The sequence below is a fragment of the Muscardinus avellanarius genome (genome assembly GCF_963383645.1).
Source record: "Muscardinus avellanarius genome assembly, chromosome: 10".
Taxonomy (NCBI): domain Eukaryota; kingdom Metazoa; phylum Chordata; class Mammalia; order Rodentia; family Gliridae; genus Muscardinus; species Muscardinus avellanarius.
In genome coordinates this window covers 18969835-18987087 of record NC_137796.1, presented here as the reverse complement: position 1 = coordinate 18987087, position 17253 = coordinate 18969835, and the positions used below count along the sequence as shown (strand labels likewise).

At 55.5% G+C, this 17253-nt stretch overlaps 2 protein-coding genes across 2 annotated transcripts; both read left to right on the top strand.

Moving 5' to 3' along the window:
* Positions 1-935: 935 nt before the first annotated feature.
* Positions 936-10165, top strand: E2F4 (E2F transcription factor 4; the record flags this gene model as incomplete). Its single annotated transcript, XM_080702611.1, has 10 exons — positions 936-1255; positions 1694-1803; positions 1944-2101; positions 2404-2469; positions 3198-3259; positions 3468-3765; positions 5887-6075; positions 9666-9713; positions 9927-9971; positions 10050-10165. Exons 1-10 carry the CDS (start codon positions 1121-1123, stop codon positions 10163-10165), a joined length of 1227 nt encoding a protein of 408 aa, XP_080558737.1. The 5' UTR covers positions 936-1120.
* A 1087-nt stretch (positions 10166-11252) lies between these two features.
* On the top strand, positions 11253-15327 carry ELMO3 (engulfment and cell motility 3; the record flags this gene model as incomplete). Its single annotated transcript, XM_080704052.1, has 20 exons — positions 11253-11339; positions 11468-11508; positions 11583-11655; positions 11779-11829; positions 12001-12170; positions 12256-12355; positions 12449-12600; positions 12682-12760; positions 12858-12908; positions 12995-13117; positions 13203-13334; positions 13432-13533; positions 13635-13743; positions 13836-13972; positions 14046-14209; positions 14301-14413; positions 14501-14605; positions 14705-14787; positions 14942-15028; positions 15115-15327. Exons 1-20 carry the CDS (start codon positions 11262-11264, stop codon positions 15325-15327), a joined length of 2163 nt encoding a protein of 720 aa, XP_080560178.1. The 5' UTR covers positions 11253-11261.
* Positions 15328-17253: the final 1926 nt, after the last annotated feature.

Sequence of the window (17253 nt, the reverse complement as noted above, 5' to 3'; positions counted from 1 at the left end):
TAGGCCCTTTGCAACTCAGTGAGAGCCTGTTTCAAAATAAAGAATTAAAAACTAGGGCTGGGGGTGTTGCTCGGACGTAGAATGCCCCTGAGCTCCATCCCCAGTACCAAAAAAAAAAAAAAAAAAAAAGATTTCCATAGAGTTTGAGCACTGTAGTGTGGAGACCAGAGAGAGAGGATGCTGGGACCATGGAGTAAGGTAGATGACTCCTAGAAAGCCTTTAGGAGCAAGTCTCAGGGAGCCAAGCTGAGATAATCACACAGTGTGGTCTCCTCTCCTGTTGGTGGTTTGGGGGCAGGTTGGCAAGGACGATTTCGGAGGTTCCTATTCGCCGCTGTCAGGGCTGCTCACTGACCTCCTCCACATCCCTTCCTAATCTGTCCATCCTTCTGGGCTCTCAGGGGTTATTTTTGACTCTGTTGGCAGTTGGACATTTTATTTATTTATTTATTTATTTATTTATTTATTTATTTATTTACTTGCGGGTCTGGGGGTAGAACCCAGTGGCATTCGACCTCTGAGCTACACCCCCTACCCTATTTTTTATTCTTTCTTTCTTTTTTATTTTTTGGTGGTACTGGAGGTGGAGCCCAGAGGCTTTCTACCTCCGGGCTATACTCCCAGACCCATTTTATATTTTATTTGGAAACAGGGTCTCACTTAAGTTGCTGAGAGCCTCACTAAGTAGCTGAGGCTGGCTTCGAACCTGCGTGATCCTCCTGTCTCAGCCTCCCAAGTGCGGGGATTACAAGCGTGCGCCACCACGCCCGGCTTTATTCTTTATTTTGAAACAGGGTCTCACTAAGTTACGGAAGGCCTCACTAAGTAGTAGCTGAGGCTGTCCGCGAACCACGATCCTCCGGTCTCAGCCTCCCGAATGCAGAGAGAATACAGGCGTGCGCCACCACGCCCAGCTGGCAGTTGGACATTTGGTGATGGTCCCTGAAGTTTTACGTCCCTGCTCGCAGACGGAAATTGTACCAGTTCCCTGGGAGGGCGCTCGGCGGAAGCGGAAGCAGCGACGCCAGCTCCGGCCGCCCAGCGGCGAGGAACGGAAGCGGAAGTGGCGGCGGCGCCGGCCTGGCCTGGCCTGGCTGAGGGGAGGCGGCGGGCAGGCGCGATGGCGGAGGCCGGGCCACAGGCGCCGCCGCCCCCTGGCACACCAAGCCGGCACGAGAAGAGCCTGGGTCTTCTCACCACCAAGTTCGTGTCGCTTCTTCAGGAGGCCAAGGACGGCGTGCTTGACCTCAAGCTGGTGCGGCCCGGGCTATGGGGCGACAGGGGGACGGTGAGCCTGGCCCGGGCCGGTGGCGGGAACCCCCAGGGAGGTCCCGCCAAGTCCTCCAAGAGCCGGCCGCCACCCGTGTGCTTCCTCATAGGAGGGAGGCCGGAGTCTGTTTCATTCATTCGGCCGAGGCCATAAGTGTCACGTATATGCCGTGTTCTGGGCTGCAGGTGCAGTCCCTCGTGGCCCTCCCTGGCCAATATGGGGAAAGAGCAGCAGTACGTCAGTCAGCTCAGAGCTGTGCCAGGTCTCTCCCACCCTGTGGTCCTGAGCTGCTCTAGTGCTTTCCAGGCACTAGAGCAGGTTGAGACCCCGCACACCCTTCCCAGACCATCCCAGACCACAGCTGCGGTCCCTGGGGGTACACCTGAGGCGGCTGAGCATTCTCCACCCTGTTTTGTCTGCCAGGCAGCTGACACCCTAGCTGTTCGCCAGAAGCGGAGGATTTACGACATTACCAATGTGTTGGAAGGTATCGGGCTGATCGAGAAAAAATCCAAGAACAGCATCCAGTGGAAGTGAGTGGGGCTGTCTGGGAGGCCAGTGTAGTTTCCTACCCAGAAGTGTCCAGGGCCTGGGGTGGAGGGTGCAGAGCGAGCAGGGGCTATGGGACTTGGAGTTTTCCACTGTCTCTCTCACTCTCACCCCCTGTGCTCAGGGGTGTGGGGCCTGGCTGCAATACCCGGGAGATTGCTGACAAGCTGATTGAACTGAAGGCAGAAATTGAGGAACTGCAGCAGCGGGAGCAAGAACTTGACCAGCACAAGATGTGGGTGCAGCAGAGCATCCGCAACGTCACAGAGGATGTGCAGAACAGTTGATATCCTCCTGGTGGCCCTGCTTTGGGGGAGTGGGCAAAGGGCCTGCTGGTCCAGCTGGGTTTGCCCTGTGGTGCCCTGGACCCTGTCCCTCTTGGGAGGATGGTCCTTCAGCCCCTGGCCAGGTCCCAGCTTCAGGGTCCTTCCTCAATGCCCCTCCCCTTCCAGTCTTAGTCCAAGATCCCTGATACATGGATTCCAGGCCCCAGAACTTAGTCTGAGGGCTTGTGTGTTAGACCTCTGCTAAAGAGTTGGGTCTTCTCTGTCGTCTGCCACCTGACACCATAGTCAGGGCATCAGCCGTTCTCCTTAACCCCCACACCTTGGCCTACGTGACTCATGAGGACATCTGCAGATGCTTTGCTGGTGAGCAGAGCCTGGGTAGGGGGAAATGAGGGTGGGGCAGGGCCAAGTTGCAGCCCTGAGCATCAGGCTCAGTGCCCAAGGAGAGTTCCATTTCATAGGAGGGCTCCTGTGGCTTGCCCAGAGAGGAACCATGTGGGGTAAGTCCTCAGTCTGAGGGTCATGGAGATTCTGTGAGGGCAACAATCCTAAGAGATTCAAGAATTCAAGCCCTTGTCAGCATTATCCTCTGGGTTTGGCTTCTTGGACATGATAGAGGCACGAGAGTATATGTGTGTTTGTGTGTCCACGAGCTTGTGGACATATTCCGCGTGCTTGTATGCAAGGGACAGTGGTGTGCACTTCCAAATTGTAATCAATTCATTTGCATTGTGGATACAGGAGCTGTTTCTTTTCCATCTTATATTCCCCAGACTGGTTCTGGAAAAAAGACATTGGTCTTGGCCAGAACATCCATTTCCAGGGATCAGCATTGTCAGTTGAGGAGTGAAGTGCTCATGGCTAGTGATTTTTCTCTTTAGAAATGTTTGAACCCAGATTTCCTGGTTACTGAGCCTGGGGAGAGGGGAGAGGGGGCTTTTGCTCTGTCCCAGCCACTATGGGAATGGCAGAGCCCTACTGTCTTGCTCTTCAGAAACCATGGCTTCCTGCCTTGTTTGAAAGGGGCACGAAGCTCCATTCCCAGCTTGGACTGAGGCCCTTGACCTGACCCATTCTCCTTGTTGTTCTAGGAGACACTCTCCTGGCCATCCGGGCTCCATCAGGCACCAGTCTGGAAGTGCCCATCCCAGAGGTGGGTGCTCAGCCCAAGCAGGCAGTGTCAGCTGAGGGCGGGTACTGGCTGTGGATCCTGATAAGTCCCGGGTGGGGCAGGTAGGGGGAGGCTGGGGTTTGGGGTTATCTAGGAGGCTGGGCAGCCTGGGTGGGAGGACACTGTGGCCCTGGCCCGGGGTCAGGAGCCAGCCTGCTTGCAATTCTACCTGTTCCCGACCACCCACTAGGGTCTCAATGGGCAGAAAAAGTACCAGATTCATTTGAAGAGTGTGAGTGGCCCCATCGAGGTGCTGCTGGTGAACAAGGAGGCACTGAGTTCACCACCTGTGGCTGTGCCTGTGCCACCGCCCGAGGATCTGCTCCAGAGCCCACCTGCTGTTTCGACCCCTCCACCTCTGCCCAAGCCTGCCTTAGCCCAGCCCCAGGAAGCCTCACGTCCAAGCAGTCCCCAGCTGACCACCCCTACCCCTGTTCCTGGAAGCACTGAAGTCCCAGGGGTGGTTGGCTCAGCAGCTGAGATCACAGGTGAGGCATGATGGGCAGCTGGGCAGAGCCTGCCAGGCTTGGCCCTTCCCTGGACCCCAACTAGACTTTTTTTTTTTCAGTACTAGGGATGAAACCCAAGGGTACTCTACCATTGAGCAGCATCCTTGGCCCTTTCTAATTCTTATTTTGAGACAGGGACTCACTGAGTTGCAGAGGCTATCGTTAAACTTGCAAGCCTCTTACCCCCCTCCTAAGTAGCTGGGATTACAGGCATTCACCACCAAGCCTGGCTCTGAGAGTGAGCTATTATTTATTTATTTATTTTTGTGATAATGGGGTTGGAACCCAGGGGCATTGTACCTCCAAGCTACACCCCCAGTCCTGTTGTTGTTGTTGTTGTTGTTGTTTTAAGTCTCTTTATTTTTTGTACAAAGGGCCTAAGCAGCTGAGGCTGTCTGCAAACCCTGATCCTCCTGTCTCAGCCTCCCAAATGCTGGGATTACAAGCATGCCTTACCAAGCCCAGCTTTTATTTTGCTTTTTGTGGTACTGGGGATCGAGTCTCACTACTTACTGAGGCTGCATTCATCCTTGAATCTGTGTTCATCCTTCCTCAGCCTCCCGAGTACTGGGATTACAGGCTCGTGCTACCATGTCGGGCTGAGTGAGCCCTTTAAAACAGGGAAGATAGCTGGGTGTGATGGCACATGTTTGTAATACAAGTATTTGGGAGGTTGAGACAGGAGGATCCTCAGCTACATAGTGAGGCACTCTGCAACTTAGTGGGATACCATTTCAAAATAAAGAATAAAAAATAGGCCGGGTATGGTGGCGCACACTTGTAATCCCAGCATTTGGGAGGCTGAGACTGAGGATACTGGTTCGCGGCCAGCCTCAGCTACTTAGGCCCTTTGCAACTCAGTGAGGCCTGGTTTCAAAATAAAGAATAAAAAAATAGGGCTGGGTGTGTAGCTCGGAGGTAGAATGCCTCTGAATTCTATCCCCAGTTAAAAAAAAAAGAATAAAAAATAGGGCTGGGAGTATAGCTCAAAGATAGGATGCCCCGGGGTTTGATCCCCAGTACCACAAAAAAATAAAAAACAGGGAAGCCTTGAGTTGTGTGAAGGGGCATTAGTGGTGTCAGTTTTCCTCAAATCTGCCAGCAGCTCACCTTCCTTGGCAACCCCTCTTGGGCCATGTTTTCCATGGGTCCCCCTTGTACCCTTGTCTCTTTAAGTGACTCAATTCCAGATTATCTCTTCCAGACAACTGGTGGTACTTAATTCTCCTTGAAGCTGGGAAGCAAGACCATAATCATCCTGGCCCTGGGTTCTACCCCAGCCATTTTTTTGTGTGTGTATATGTGTGGTGCTGGGAGTTAAACCCAGGAGTATTCTACTTCCAAGTTACACCCCCAACCTTATTTATTTATTTATTTATTTATTTATTTATTTATTTATTTTGTATTTGGGAACAGGGTCTTACTAAGTTGCAGAGAGCCTTACTAAGTAGCTGAGGCTGGGCATGGACCTGCTATCCTGTCTCAGCCTCCCAAGTACCAGGATTATAAGCCTGCGCTACCACACCAGGCTAGCCCAGCCATTTTCAATAACCTATTCCACTGGGTTTGGTGGTACACGCTTGTAATCCTAGTACTTGAAAGGCTGAAACAAGAGGATCGCAGGTTCAAGGCCAGCGTCAGCAACTTAGGCCCATATTAACTTAATGAGATTCTGTTTCAAAATAAAAAATAAAATAGGGCTAGAGGTGTAGTTCAGAGGTGTAATGCCCCAGCTGGGCGTGGTGGCATACGCCAGTAACCTCAGTACTTGGGAGGTTGAGACAGGAGGGTTGCAGTTTCATAGCTACCCTCAGCAATTTCATGAGGCCCTCCACAACTTACTGAGACCCCGTTTCAAAAGAATAAACTAGGACTAGGGTGTAGCTCAGAGGTAGAATGCCTGTGGGTTGAATCCCAGTACCACAGAAAATAATAATAATAAAAATAAAACCGTTTGGGGGTGTAGCTCAGAGGTAGAATGCCTCTGGGTTCAATTCCCAGTAACACACACACACACACACACACACACACACACACACACACACACACACACCCTACTTCCTACCCCTGCGTGACTGGGTTTGGGGGATGTGGTTTCAGTGAGTGGCGGCTCTGGAACTGAGAACAAGGACAGTGGCGAGCTGAGCTCACTCCCACTGGGGGGCCCATCAGCACTGGACACTCGGCCACTGCAGTCTTCGGCCCTGCTAGACAGCAGCAGCACTAGCAGTTCATCTGGACCCAACCCTTCTACCTCCTTTGAGCCCATCAAGGTGGACCCCACAGGTGGTGAGTACCTGCCCCCTTGAGCACCAGGGAGTCTAACCTCAGCCCAGTACTAGGTCGGACACAACCCATCTCCTCTCTGAACCCCTGCCTGATACCAGAGCTCTTTGCCAGCCAGGGAAGGGTATCTGGCCTCTCAGTCAGTTCTGATGCCTTTTGCTTCCTTACTGGGCTGGCAGAACTCCTGGTCCTTTTTAAGTCCTGCCTGTCACCTTTTGGAGCGCCACTCTCACCTCACTAATTGGTGTTTGCTCCTCTGTGTCCCCACCTCACCTTCCCTGTCTCCTGTCTGGATGCATTGAAAAAATAATCTTTAGCTGGGCATGGTGGTGCATTCTTGTAATCCCAGTACTTGGGAGGCTGAGACAGGAGGATCACAGCCTCAGCAGGTAGTGAGACTCTCATCAACTTAGACCCTGTTTCAAAATAAAAGTAAAAGCTGGGCTTGGTGGCGCATGCTTGTAATTCTAGCATTCGGGAGGGTGAGACAGGAGGATCCAGATTTTCGGCCAACCTCAGCTACTTAGTGAGGTCCTTTGCAACTCAGTGAGATCCTGTTTCAAAATAAAGAAAAAGAAAAATAGGGTTGGGGGTGTAGCTCGGAGGTAGAATGCCCCTGGGTTCCATCCCCAGTACCATAAAAATAAAAAATAATAATAATAATAAATAAATAAATAGCCGGGCGTGGTGGCACAAGCTTATAATATCAGTATTTGGGAGGCTGAGACAGGATTGTGCAGGTTCGAAGCCAGCCTCAGCTACTTAGTGAGGCCCTCTGAGACTCAGTGAGACCCTGTTTCAAAATAAAAGAATAAAAAAAAAAAAAAAAAAATAGGGCTGGAGATGTTGCTTGGAGGTAGAATGCCCCTGTGTTCCATCCCCAGTTCCGCAAAAAAAAAAAAAAAATTAATTTAATAAATAAGATAAATAAATAATTTAAAAATAAATAAAAATAAAATAGCTGGAGATGTATCTCAGAGGTAGAATCCCCCTGGGTTCACTCCTCATTACCAAATAAAAAATTAAAAAATCCCTACTCTACTCTCATGTCTTGGTAGGTTTGTTGGCATCCTATTCTTTACTGACGGAATCTTAATGAAATGTAAGCATGACTGTGGCATTTCTGTTTATAAAAGTATCTTTAGCTGGGCATGGTGGCGCACCCTTGTAATCCCAGCATTTGGGAGGCTGAGACAGGAGGATTGTGGTTCACGAACAGCCTCAGCTACTTAGTGAGGCCCTTTGCAACTCAGTAAGACCCTGTTTCAAAATAAAGAATAAAAAAATAAGGCTGGGGGTGTTGCTTGGAGGTAGAATGTCCCTGGGTTCCATCCCCAGTACCGCCAAAAAAATATAAAAAAAAAATAATAAAAGTATCGAGCCAGGCGTGGTGGCACACGCTTTTGATCCCAGCATTTGGGAGGCTGAGACAGGAGTATCGCAATATGAGGCCAGCCTCAGTTACATAGTGAGGCTCTCTGCAACTTAGTGAGACTCTGTTTCAAAATAAAAGAATAAAAAAAATAGGGCTGGGGGTGTAGCTCAAAGGTAGAATGTCCCTGGGTTCCATCCCACTACTGCAAAAAAACAAAAAGTGTCTTAATAGCCAGGCGTGGTGGTGCGTGCATATAATCCCTGTACTTGGGAGGCTGAGATGAGGATTGCAGGTTTGAGGCCAGTCTCAGCAACTTAGTGAAACCCTTTTTCAAAATAAAAAATAAAAGCCAGGCGTGGTGGCGCACGCTTGTAATCCTAGCATTCGGGAGGCTGAGACCGGAGGATTACGGTTCGTAGACAGCCTCAGCTACTTAATGAGGCCCTCTGCAACTCAGTGAAACCTGGTTTCAAAATAAAGAATAAAAAATAGGGCAGAGGGTGTAGCTTGGAAGTCGAATGCCCCTGGGTTCCATCCCCAGACCTACAAATAAATAAATAAATAAATAAATAAATAAATAAATAAATAAAGCCGGGCGTGGTGGCGCACGCTTGTAATCCCAGCATTCGGGAGGCTGAGACCTGGAGGATCACGGTTCGCGGACAGCCTCAGCTACTTAGTGAGGCCCTCTGCAACTCAGTGAGACCCGGTTTCAAAATAAAGAATAAAAAAAATAGGGCAGGGGTGTAGCTCGGAGGTCAAATGCCCCTGGGTTCCATCCCCAGACCTGCAAAAATAAATAAATAAATAAATAAATAAATAAATAAATAAATAAATAAATGCCGGGCATGGTGGCTCATGCTTGTAATCCCAGTACTTGGGAGGCTGAGACAGGAGGATCTGGGTTTGTGGCCAGCTTCAGCTACTTATTGAGGCCTTCCACAACTTAGTGAGACCTAAAAAGGGCTGGGGATATAGTTTGAAGGTAGAAAAACCTTGGGCTCAATTTTCAGTATAGAAAGGGAAAAAAAGGTATCTTCATAAAGTGTGTACTAAGTCGGGTGTGGTGGCGCACAGTTGTAATCCCTGCACTTGGGAGGCTGAGACAGGAGGATTGTGCAAGTTCGAAGCCAGCCTCAGCTGGCTTGAGACCCTGTCTCCAAATAAAATATAAAATAGGTCTGGGAGTGTAGCCCAGAGGTAGAGGGCCCCTGGGTTCCATCCCCAGTACCACCAAGAAAAATAAATAGTGTACTAAGCATGCATGAGGCCCTGGATTCATCCCCAGAACCAAAAAATATATATATCTTCAGTTGCTTCCTAAAAGTCCACCTGGGGTGAGAGTGGGATCCAGCTAGGTGTGGTAGTACACACTTGTAATTCCAGTACTTGGGAGGCTTAGACAGGATCGCAAGTTCAAGGACAGCCTCGGCAGTATAGCAAGACTGAGCAGCCTAGTGACACCCTGCTTCAAAATGAAAAAATAAAGAGAGCTGGGCCTTTAGCTCAGAGTTAGATTTTCCCTGGATTCAGTCTCTAGTACCATCAAAAATAAAGAATCAAACTCTTAAACCTCATGGTCCTCTCTGGTTTCATTTTCTTTTTCTTTACTTTTTTTCTGTGTGTGTGTGTGTGTGTGTGTTTCTGGGGATTGAACTCGGGCATTCTACCTCTGAGCTACACCCCAGACTATTTTCCCATTTTGATTTTGAGGCAGGGTCTCACTATGTTGCTGAGACTGGCTCCCAAGTACTGAGATTACAGGTGTGGGTCACTACATGCAGCTTTTAGTTTCATTTTCTTGTATTTCCTATATGTATGCTCTCAGCTTTGGAGTGGGGTCATCACCTTGTAGCGCTATCCCCTATAAAAGTAGGTACCTCCACCTCTGCCAGGTGTGGCCTCTGACCCAGGCATAGAACAGGTGCTTACAGAGGTGGGAGTGAATGGGGCATCCTCCAGTCGGGGTGGGGGTCTGTTGACCTGCTGTAGGCCTGAGATGGACAGGCTGTGCCAGTCACCTGCAGGGGTCTCGGGTACCCTGGCTCAACACTGAGGATTCAGGTCTAGCAGGAGACCCAACAGACTGCCAGCCTGGCCTGGGGCAGGGTCCGTATATGGAGCCCTAGGTGAGTGGTGAGGGAAAGTTGGGGGTCTAATGGAACCAGGCTTTGCCTCTACCTACCTCTACCTTCAGTGTGGCTTTCTTGTATTTCAGTTCTGGAGCTCCCCAAAGAGCTGTCGGAAATCTTTGACCCCACACGAGGTAGGCTGCATTTCTTCCTGGTATTTGGGCTCGGGAACATGGTTCACTGAGGGCCACAGATTTTTTTCTTTCTTTCCCTCCTATGGGAAAAGAGGACCTATGGCTGTGCTTGGTATCAGGGCAAAGGTTACCTGATGGGAGGGGTGCCCTTCATAGACTTTGGTGGGTTGAGAAGTGGGAGCCAGAATGTAACTGAGTTCTGTCTGTTCCCAGAGTGCATGAGCTCAGAGCTGCTGGAGGAGCTGATGTCCTCAGAAGGTGGGTGGCTTGGGCCGGGGGGTGGGGTGGCGGCTGGGGGGGCCTCGGCCCGGGACCTCAGCCTAGTGCTCTCTGCAGTGTTTGCCCCCCTACTCCGGCTTTCTCCACCCCCTGGAGACCACGACTACATCTACAACCTGGATGAGAGCGAAGGTGTCTGTGATCTCTTTGATGTGCCTGTTCTCAACCTCTGACTGACAGGGGCATGCCCTGTATGGCTGGGACCCAGACTGCGCTGGGGGCTGCCTGGGGATCCCCCACCCACTCCTCAGCTTGAGAGCCACAGAGCCTGGCTTCTCCAGCTCCCCACCGCAGTTTGGCCACACCTCCCACTCCTGCACTGGCGCTTGTAGGCTGCTAGCAGAGCAGGGGAAAGGGGCTGAGCCCCCTCCTCCACGGAGCCAAAGTGTTTGCCTCTTCTTACCTGGAGGCTCCCCATCCCAGGCTCAGACCCACCATCGCCCCCTGTAGGGCAGCTTGCCCAGCCCACTGCCTGCTGCCCTCCTCCCCAGGAGGGGAGGGTGACTGGAGCTGAGCACGTGCCAGCCACCGCCACCACCTCCTCCCCCCACCCTACAGCTTCTCCTGGACCTCTCGTGTGCGCCCCCTTTGCTGGGCCCTGAGCCCTGGGAACCCGCAGGTGGTGGGGGTTGCTCACAAGAAGGAAGTGAGGTCTCTAGTTAGGATCCTGGGCAGGTCCGTCCGTGGGTATTGGCCCATCCTCCTGATGCCCCATAGCCCCTTCATCTCCACTTATTTACCCTCATTTAGAGCCATTTGCAGAGATTTAGAAAGATTTACAGTAACGATGGATTCCTATATAAAGATTATTTTTATACTTTTTGCAGCAAAAGGAAATTGTAATATTTGTACAGTGTCCACATGAATAAAGACAATGCCTAAGGCTATCTATGATCTGATTCTTTGGGGCCCCTCCCCGGGACTGGGTGGGTCACCTTGCTCGAATGGGAGGTGGGGCGGCCTCCAGCCTGCCCTCCCCGCTCCTCCTGCCGCACCTTGGCGCGGGGCGGGGCCGCCTGGGGGGCAGGGCGGGCCGAGCCTGGCGCCGTCCTACCCTCCTGCCCCCGGACTCCAACCCGGAACTAGCCCCTGCTCCCGGTGGGAAGGCCAACCGCGGGGATCGGAAGCCTGACTGGACCTTAGGTGAGGCCGCGGGGCCAGGTCGTGGGGGAGGGGCGCCGTCCTCGGCTCCGGGACCCCAGCCAGGTGTGCCCTGGGCAGGAGTGGCACGGCCTGTTGAAGCGCAGGTGCTCCCGGCCCAGTGAGACCATGGCCCCCCCGCGGAACGTGGTGAAGATCGCCGTCCAGATGCGCGACGCCATCCCGCAGCTCATCCAACTGGACCAGGTCACCCTGCTGTTTGGCTTCCATCCGCCCACCTCTGGTCGCCCCTTTCCCTCGCGGCAGCCTACCTCCCCCTGCCCCTCCCCCAACTCCTCCCCGCTCCCGCCCGTGAGTGACAGCTTCACTTTCAGGCGAAGCCCCTGGCAGCCGTGTTGAAGGAGGTGTGCGACGCGTGAGTGCGGGGCGCCAGGGTGGGGGGCAGGCGGGAGGAGGTCCCTACCTGCCTCCTGAGCTCCGCCCCCGCAGGTGGAGCCTGCCTCACTCCGAGCGCTATGCCCTGCAGTTTGCCGACGGGCACCGGAGATACATCACTGAGACTGTGAGTCCCCTCCCCACATGTGTGGGCGCTTTTACCAGCCTCCAGGTCCTCCCGCCCTGACGCCCAAATGACAGTCCCCAGAGGCCTCCTTGACGTTGCTCTCGTTTCTGCTCTTCACTCCAGAACCGTGGGGAGATCAAGAACGGCAGCATCCTGTGCCTCAGCACTGCCCCAGTAATGCCCTGCCCCGCCTCCCCTGCCTGCCTGTCTGTTGCACCCCTTTTTGGTCTGTGGGGCCCTGCCCCAGGGTTGGAAGCACTGGCCCCAGCCCAGCAGCGCCCCACCTAGTGGACACCTGGGTCCCCGCACTTCCAGGCCTTACCTCTGCTGTGCTCCGCCTGCCAGGACCTCCAGGCCGAGCAGCTGCTGGGTAGGCTGCAGAGTGCGAGTCACGATGGGCGCCGGGAAGCCCTGAGGCACTTGGTCCTGCTGGCCTCAGACATAACCTTTGCCCGGGAGGTCATTAATCGTGATGGACTCCAGAGACTAGGCACCATCATTGAGGATGGGGACGAGTAAGCCCAGGACTGGTGGGCTGGGGGACATGATGGGGCTTGAGGGTCCTGGTCTGGTTCTGCCTAATCCCAGATGTCCCTCTAGCCTAGGGGAAGTGCTGACCCTTGCACTGAGGGCCTTCTTGGAGCTCATGGAGCATGGCGTGGTATCCTGGGAGACGCTCAGCATCCCTTTTGTCAGGAAGGTGGACAGGCTTTACTAGGGGCAGTGGGTGGGGCGGAGGCAGCGCTGGGATCTGGCCTCCCGGGACAGTGATGGCCCCATACCCCTCTTGCAGGTAGTATGCTACGTGAACATGAATCTGATGGATGCCGCTGTGCAGCCTCTGGCCCTCCGGCTGTTGGAGAGTGTGACCTTGAGCAGCCCTGCCCTGGGCCAGCTGGTCAAGAGTGAGGTGCCACTGGACCGGCTGCTGGTGCACCTCCAGGTGTAAGCCTCTGGGGGGTAGAGATGGGGAGAAAGCCGGGCTCTGGAGGCTCAGCTGAGCCTTCCCCATCCCCCTCGCCATAGGATGAACCAGCAGCTGCAAACCAAGGCCATGGCACTGCTGACAGCCTTGCTGCAGGGGGCCAGCCCCGCTGAACGGAGAGTGAGTATCCATGGAGTGGCTGGATGGGGGCAGCAGCTGGTGGGCATGGAGCTCTGCCCTGGGCTGAATCATCTACGCCTCCTTCCCACCCCGTCAGCACATGCTTGACTACCTCTGTCAGAAAAACCTTCGCCAGTTCATCTACAAGGTAGGAAGGACGGGGCCGGGGACCCCGCTGCACCTGCCGCTCCCGTGATCAGTGAGCGCATCTCACACCACCTGGCTGTCCTCCAGAACATCATCCACAGCGCAGCGCCCCTGGGGGACGAGATGGCTCATCACTTGTATGTGCTACAGGCCCTCACGCTGGGGCTGCTGGAGCCGCGCATGCGGACGCCTCTCGACCCCTACAGCCAGGTGCACATCTTTGGGGGGCACTGCCTGGGAGTAGCCTGGAACTCAGCCTTGGATCTATGATATTCACACCCAACGGTAACCTCAGGAGCAGCGGGAGCAGCTACAGGCCCTGCGCCATGCTGCCTTTGAGCCAGAGGGGGAGTCCCTAAGCGCTGGGCTAAGTGCCGACCGCCGCCGTTCCCTCTGTGCCCGAGAGTTCCGCAAACTGGGCTTCTCTGTGAGTGACCCTTACCTGTGTCCCCACCAGGCCTTCATGTGGGTGGTGGTTGTTCCAGGGCTGTGGCCCTCTGAGCGGCCTGTGTTCCCACCCCTAGAACAGCAACCCAGCGCAAGACCTGGAGCGAGTGCCCCCCGGCCTGCTGGCCCTGGACAACATGCTCTACTTCGCCAGACATGCGCCTAACGCATACAGCCGGGTCAGTGACGGGGTGGGGCAGGAGGTTGGCAGCAGCCCACTCTGCAGGGCCCCTGGGGGCCTAGCCGAGACCCTGCCCCTCCTCTGCTCCCAACACCCCAGTTCGTGCTGGAGAATAGCAGCCGGGAGGACAAGCACGAGTGCCCCTTTGCCCAGAGCAGCATCCAGCTGACGGTCCTGCTGTGCGAGCTGCTCCGTATCGGGGAGCCTTGTGAGTGGGACTGGGGACGAGGGACGGAAGGGCAGAGAGGGCCAGGGTGGCACACGCTTTCTCCCTGAGCCCCTCCTGCCCCCCCGCTCCAGGCTCCGAGACGGCCCAGGACTTCTCGCCCATGTTCTTCGGCCAAGACCAGACCTTCCATGAGCTCTTCTGCGTGTCCATTCAGCTGCTAAATAAGACCTGGAAAGAGATGCGGGCGACACAGGAGGATTTTGACAAGGTGGGAGCAGGGCGGGGCTGTTCTGGGGAGGAGCCAGGGCGCAGGCCCCAGGCTGACCGCGGGGTGGCCCCAGGTCATGCAGGTGGTACGGGAGCAGCTGGCTCGCACGCTGGCCCTGAAGCCCTCGTCCCTGGAGCTCTTCCGATCCAAGGTGAACGCGCTCACCTACGGGGAGGTGCTGCGGCTGCGGCAGACGGAGCGTCTGCACCAGGAGGGCACGCTGGCCCCTCCCATACTGTGAGTGGGTGGGGAGGGGCCAGTTCTAGCTCCCGCCTTCCCAGGTGCCCAGGTCAGCCCTGGTCCATATCTCCCCATCTACCCCACCCAGGGAGCTGCGGGAGAAGCTGAAGCCAGAGCTCATGGGCCTGATCCGGCAGCAGCGTTTGCTCCGCCTCTGCGAGGGGACGCTCTTCCGCAAGATTAGCAGCCGGAGGCGCCAGGGTCTCTGAGGGTGCTGAGGGGTGTGGAGGGTGGCAGGGTTGGGGACAGGAACCCTCACATCCTTCCTCGTCCCCCTTCTCCACACAGACAAGCTGTGGTTCTGCTGCCTGTCCCCTAACCACAAGGTGCTGCAGTATGGGGATGTGGAGGATGGCGCTGACTCGCCCACCCCGGAGAACCTGCCTGAGCAGCGTAAGGCAGGCAGGGCCGGGGCTTCGACACCCTCGCTCCCCAAGCACCAATGCCCTGTGGTTTCCTGGGACCCCAGCAGTCAGCCCAGTCTTCTTACAGTTCCTGTGGCCGACATCAGGGCACTCCTGACAGGCAAGGACTGCCCCCATGTTCGGGAGAAGGGCTCCGGGAAGCAGAACAAGGTGTGTGTGGTGGGGCCAGGGCGCAGGCCCCATGCTGACCACGGGGTGGCCCCAGGTCATGCAGGTGGTGCGGGAGCAGCTGGCTCGCACGCTGGCCCGCCTGCTTCTGCCCGCCCTGCCCTCCGCTCAGCGTCCCTGCTTTCTGCTTCCCTAGGACCTCTATGAGTTGGCTTTCTCCATCAGCTATGACCATGGAGAGGAAGAGGCATATCTCAACTTCATTGCCCCCTCCAAACGGGATGTGAGTACCTGGCCAGGCTGAGTTGGGCAGAGGGGCAGGGGGAGCAGACAGGCGGGCCTCATGAATCTGGCCCCATCCACCCCCAGTTCCACCTGTGGACAGATGGGCTGAGCGCCCTGCTAGGCGGCCCCATGAGCAGCGAGCAGACTCGGCTGGACCTGGAGCAGCTGCTGACCATGGAGACCAAGCTGCGGTTGTTGGAACTGGAGAATGTGCCGATCCCTGAGCGGCCACCACCTGTGCCCCCGCCCCCCACCAACTTCAACTTCTGCTACGACTGCAGTATCACTGAACCCTGACGGTCTGGCCTAGCCTACAGCTGCTGCACTGCACCCCACAAGGGGTGGAGGGGGGGGCAGCACAGGTGCCTTGACTGGTGGAGGTTCCGCAGAAATAAAGTCTGCTTGGCCCTTAGGTATGTGTCAAGCCAGCTCTGAACCCGTGGGCCAAGCCTGTGACAAACAGGGACAGAGAGTCACCCCGTCCTGTCTGCTGGCCTAGCTGGTGAATGCGATGAAGCATCAGGCAGGACTGAAAACCTGAACAGCCGCTCTGGGGACTGGTGTTCTGCGGGGCTGGGGACAGGCTGAGGCTCTTGCCTTTCTTCCAGACTAAGCTGCAGACTCCCTCAGTGCTGTGCCTACAGAGTACGCAGCCTGCGATCTGGGAACTCCAGCCAAGGGAGAGGCTGCAGTGCCAGCCAGCTGAGGGAGCAGCGGAGCAGGAGGCAGTGCCCCACATGGGTGCCGTCCTGGGGAGCATTAAAAGGAACCAGTCAGGGAGCCATGCTTCCAGACGCTCCCGACAGTCCCACCTCAGTTCTCAACCCTGGCCACCCCTACCCCCAGTCCTTTGCTGGGCCTGGAGGTTCCGGGGAGAGGGAAGGAGCAGGTGGAAGGCTGGGCCTGCTGAAGGACAGGCTCCAGATTCCCCAGGGCATCTCTGGACGGTGGGAGCACATGGGGGATCTGGACCAGGGGATCTGTGCCGGGAGCCCTGCATTCGGATTACATCTAGCTCAGGCGTGTGAATGAAGCGGGGCCATTCATGAATGAAGCGTGTGAGTGATACAGGCCAGAGCCCCTAGGGGCAGTAGTACAGGGTGCTGGGTGCATCGAGAGGTCAGGCTTGGGAGCTGTAGTCACAGACTCTAAGCCACTGAGGCAAGGAGGGACGCAGAAGCCCATTGGGCCCCAGGTCAGGCCGAAAGCTGCCAGCACCCCGACTCCCTTCTCCATGTCACTCCAGTTTTTCCCTCTCAAAGCCGCCTCACGCAGTGTGAGGAGGACAGGGCCAGAGGCCTGACATGTTCTCTAGACAGCACGTTTGATAGAGTTAACTAACCATCAACATTTACCTGAGAAACTGAGAACTTTTACCTTGAGAACTGATGAAACGGCACCTCCTCTGGAGAACTCTGCAGCACTACCCCACCCCAGCTACACTTCTGATCCTTGAGCCTCCAGGATGCCCACACCTGGGTCCAGAGACTGCCCACCACACTACAACAGTCTGCTCCTGGGCTCCAGGTGTAGTCTCCAAATACTGTCAGGTCTCCCTTCTCAGTCCATGCCACCACCATCTCAGCAACACCTGCCACCCTGGGCCTTCGCTGCAGGGTGCGTCCAGGGAAAAGGGTGCTGGGAAAGGCCTCAGGCCTTTGAGTCTCCACCAGGTGGGGAAGAAGGTAGGGCCTGGTCAAGTCAGACCATCGTGGCCCGGCCCCAAGGCCATTGTGGGGGCACCTGCGGGGTTTGGGGGCTGTGGTGGCGCCTGTGGGGCTTGGGGGAACAGATGAGCAGAGGGGCCCTTTAGTCTGAGGACTTCAGACAAGGAGTATAACCTGGAACTTTTAATCTTGTTTGGGTTTACAGTGAACTTGGTGGCTTGGCTGGCGAAGCTTGATGCCCGTGGGGCCTGGAAGCGCGCCCCTAGAGAGCAGGTGGAACTCAGGCCCAGGGCCCAAGAAGTGGGCTGGAGGAGGTGCAGGCTCTGTGCTCCGCACCAGGCCCAGCTGCCTGTGGGCTTGGCCAGGACAGCGGGACCCTGTGACAGCAACATGCAGCTGGCATTCCCAGGGGCCTGCGGTAGTGACATGTGGCTGGAAAGCGGTTCCTGCCTGCCTGTGGGCCAGGATGTCCCGTGGGCTGCCCTGGATTGGTCCCACCCGTGGTCACAGTAGAGGGAGGTAAGAGGCCCTGGGTGAGCTCCAGGTCCAGGGGTCT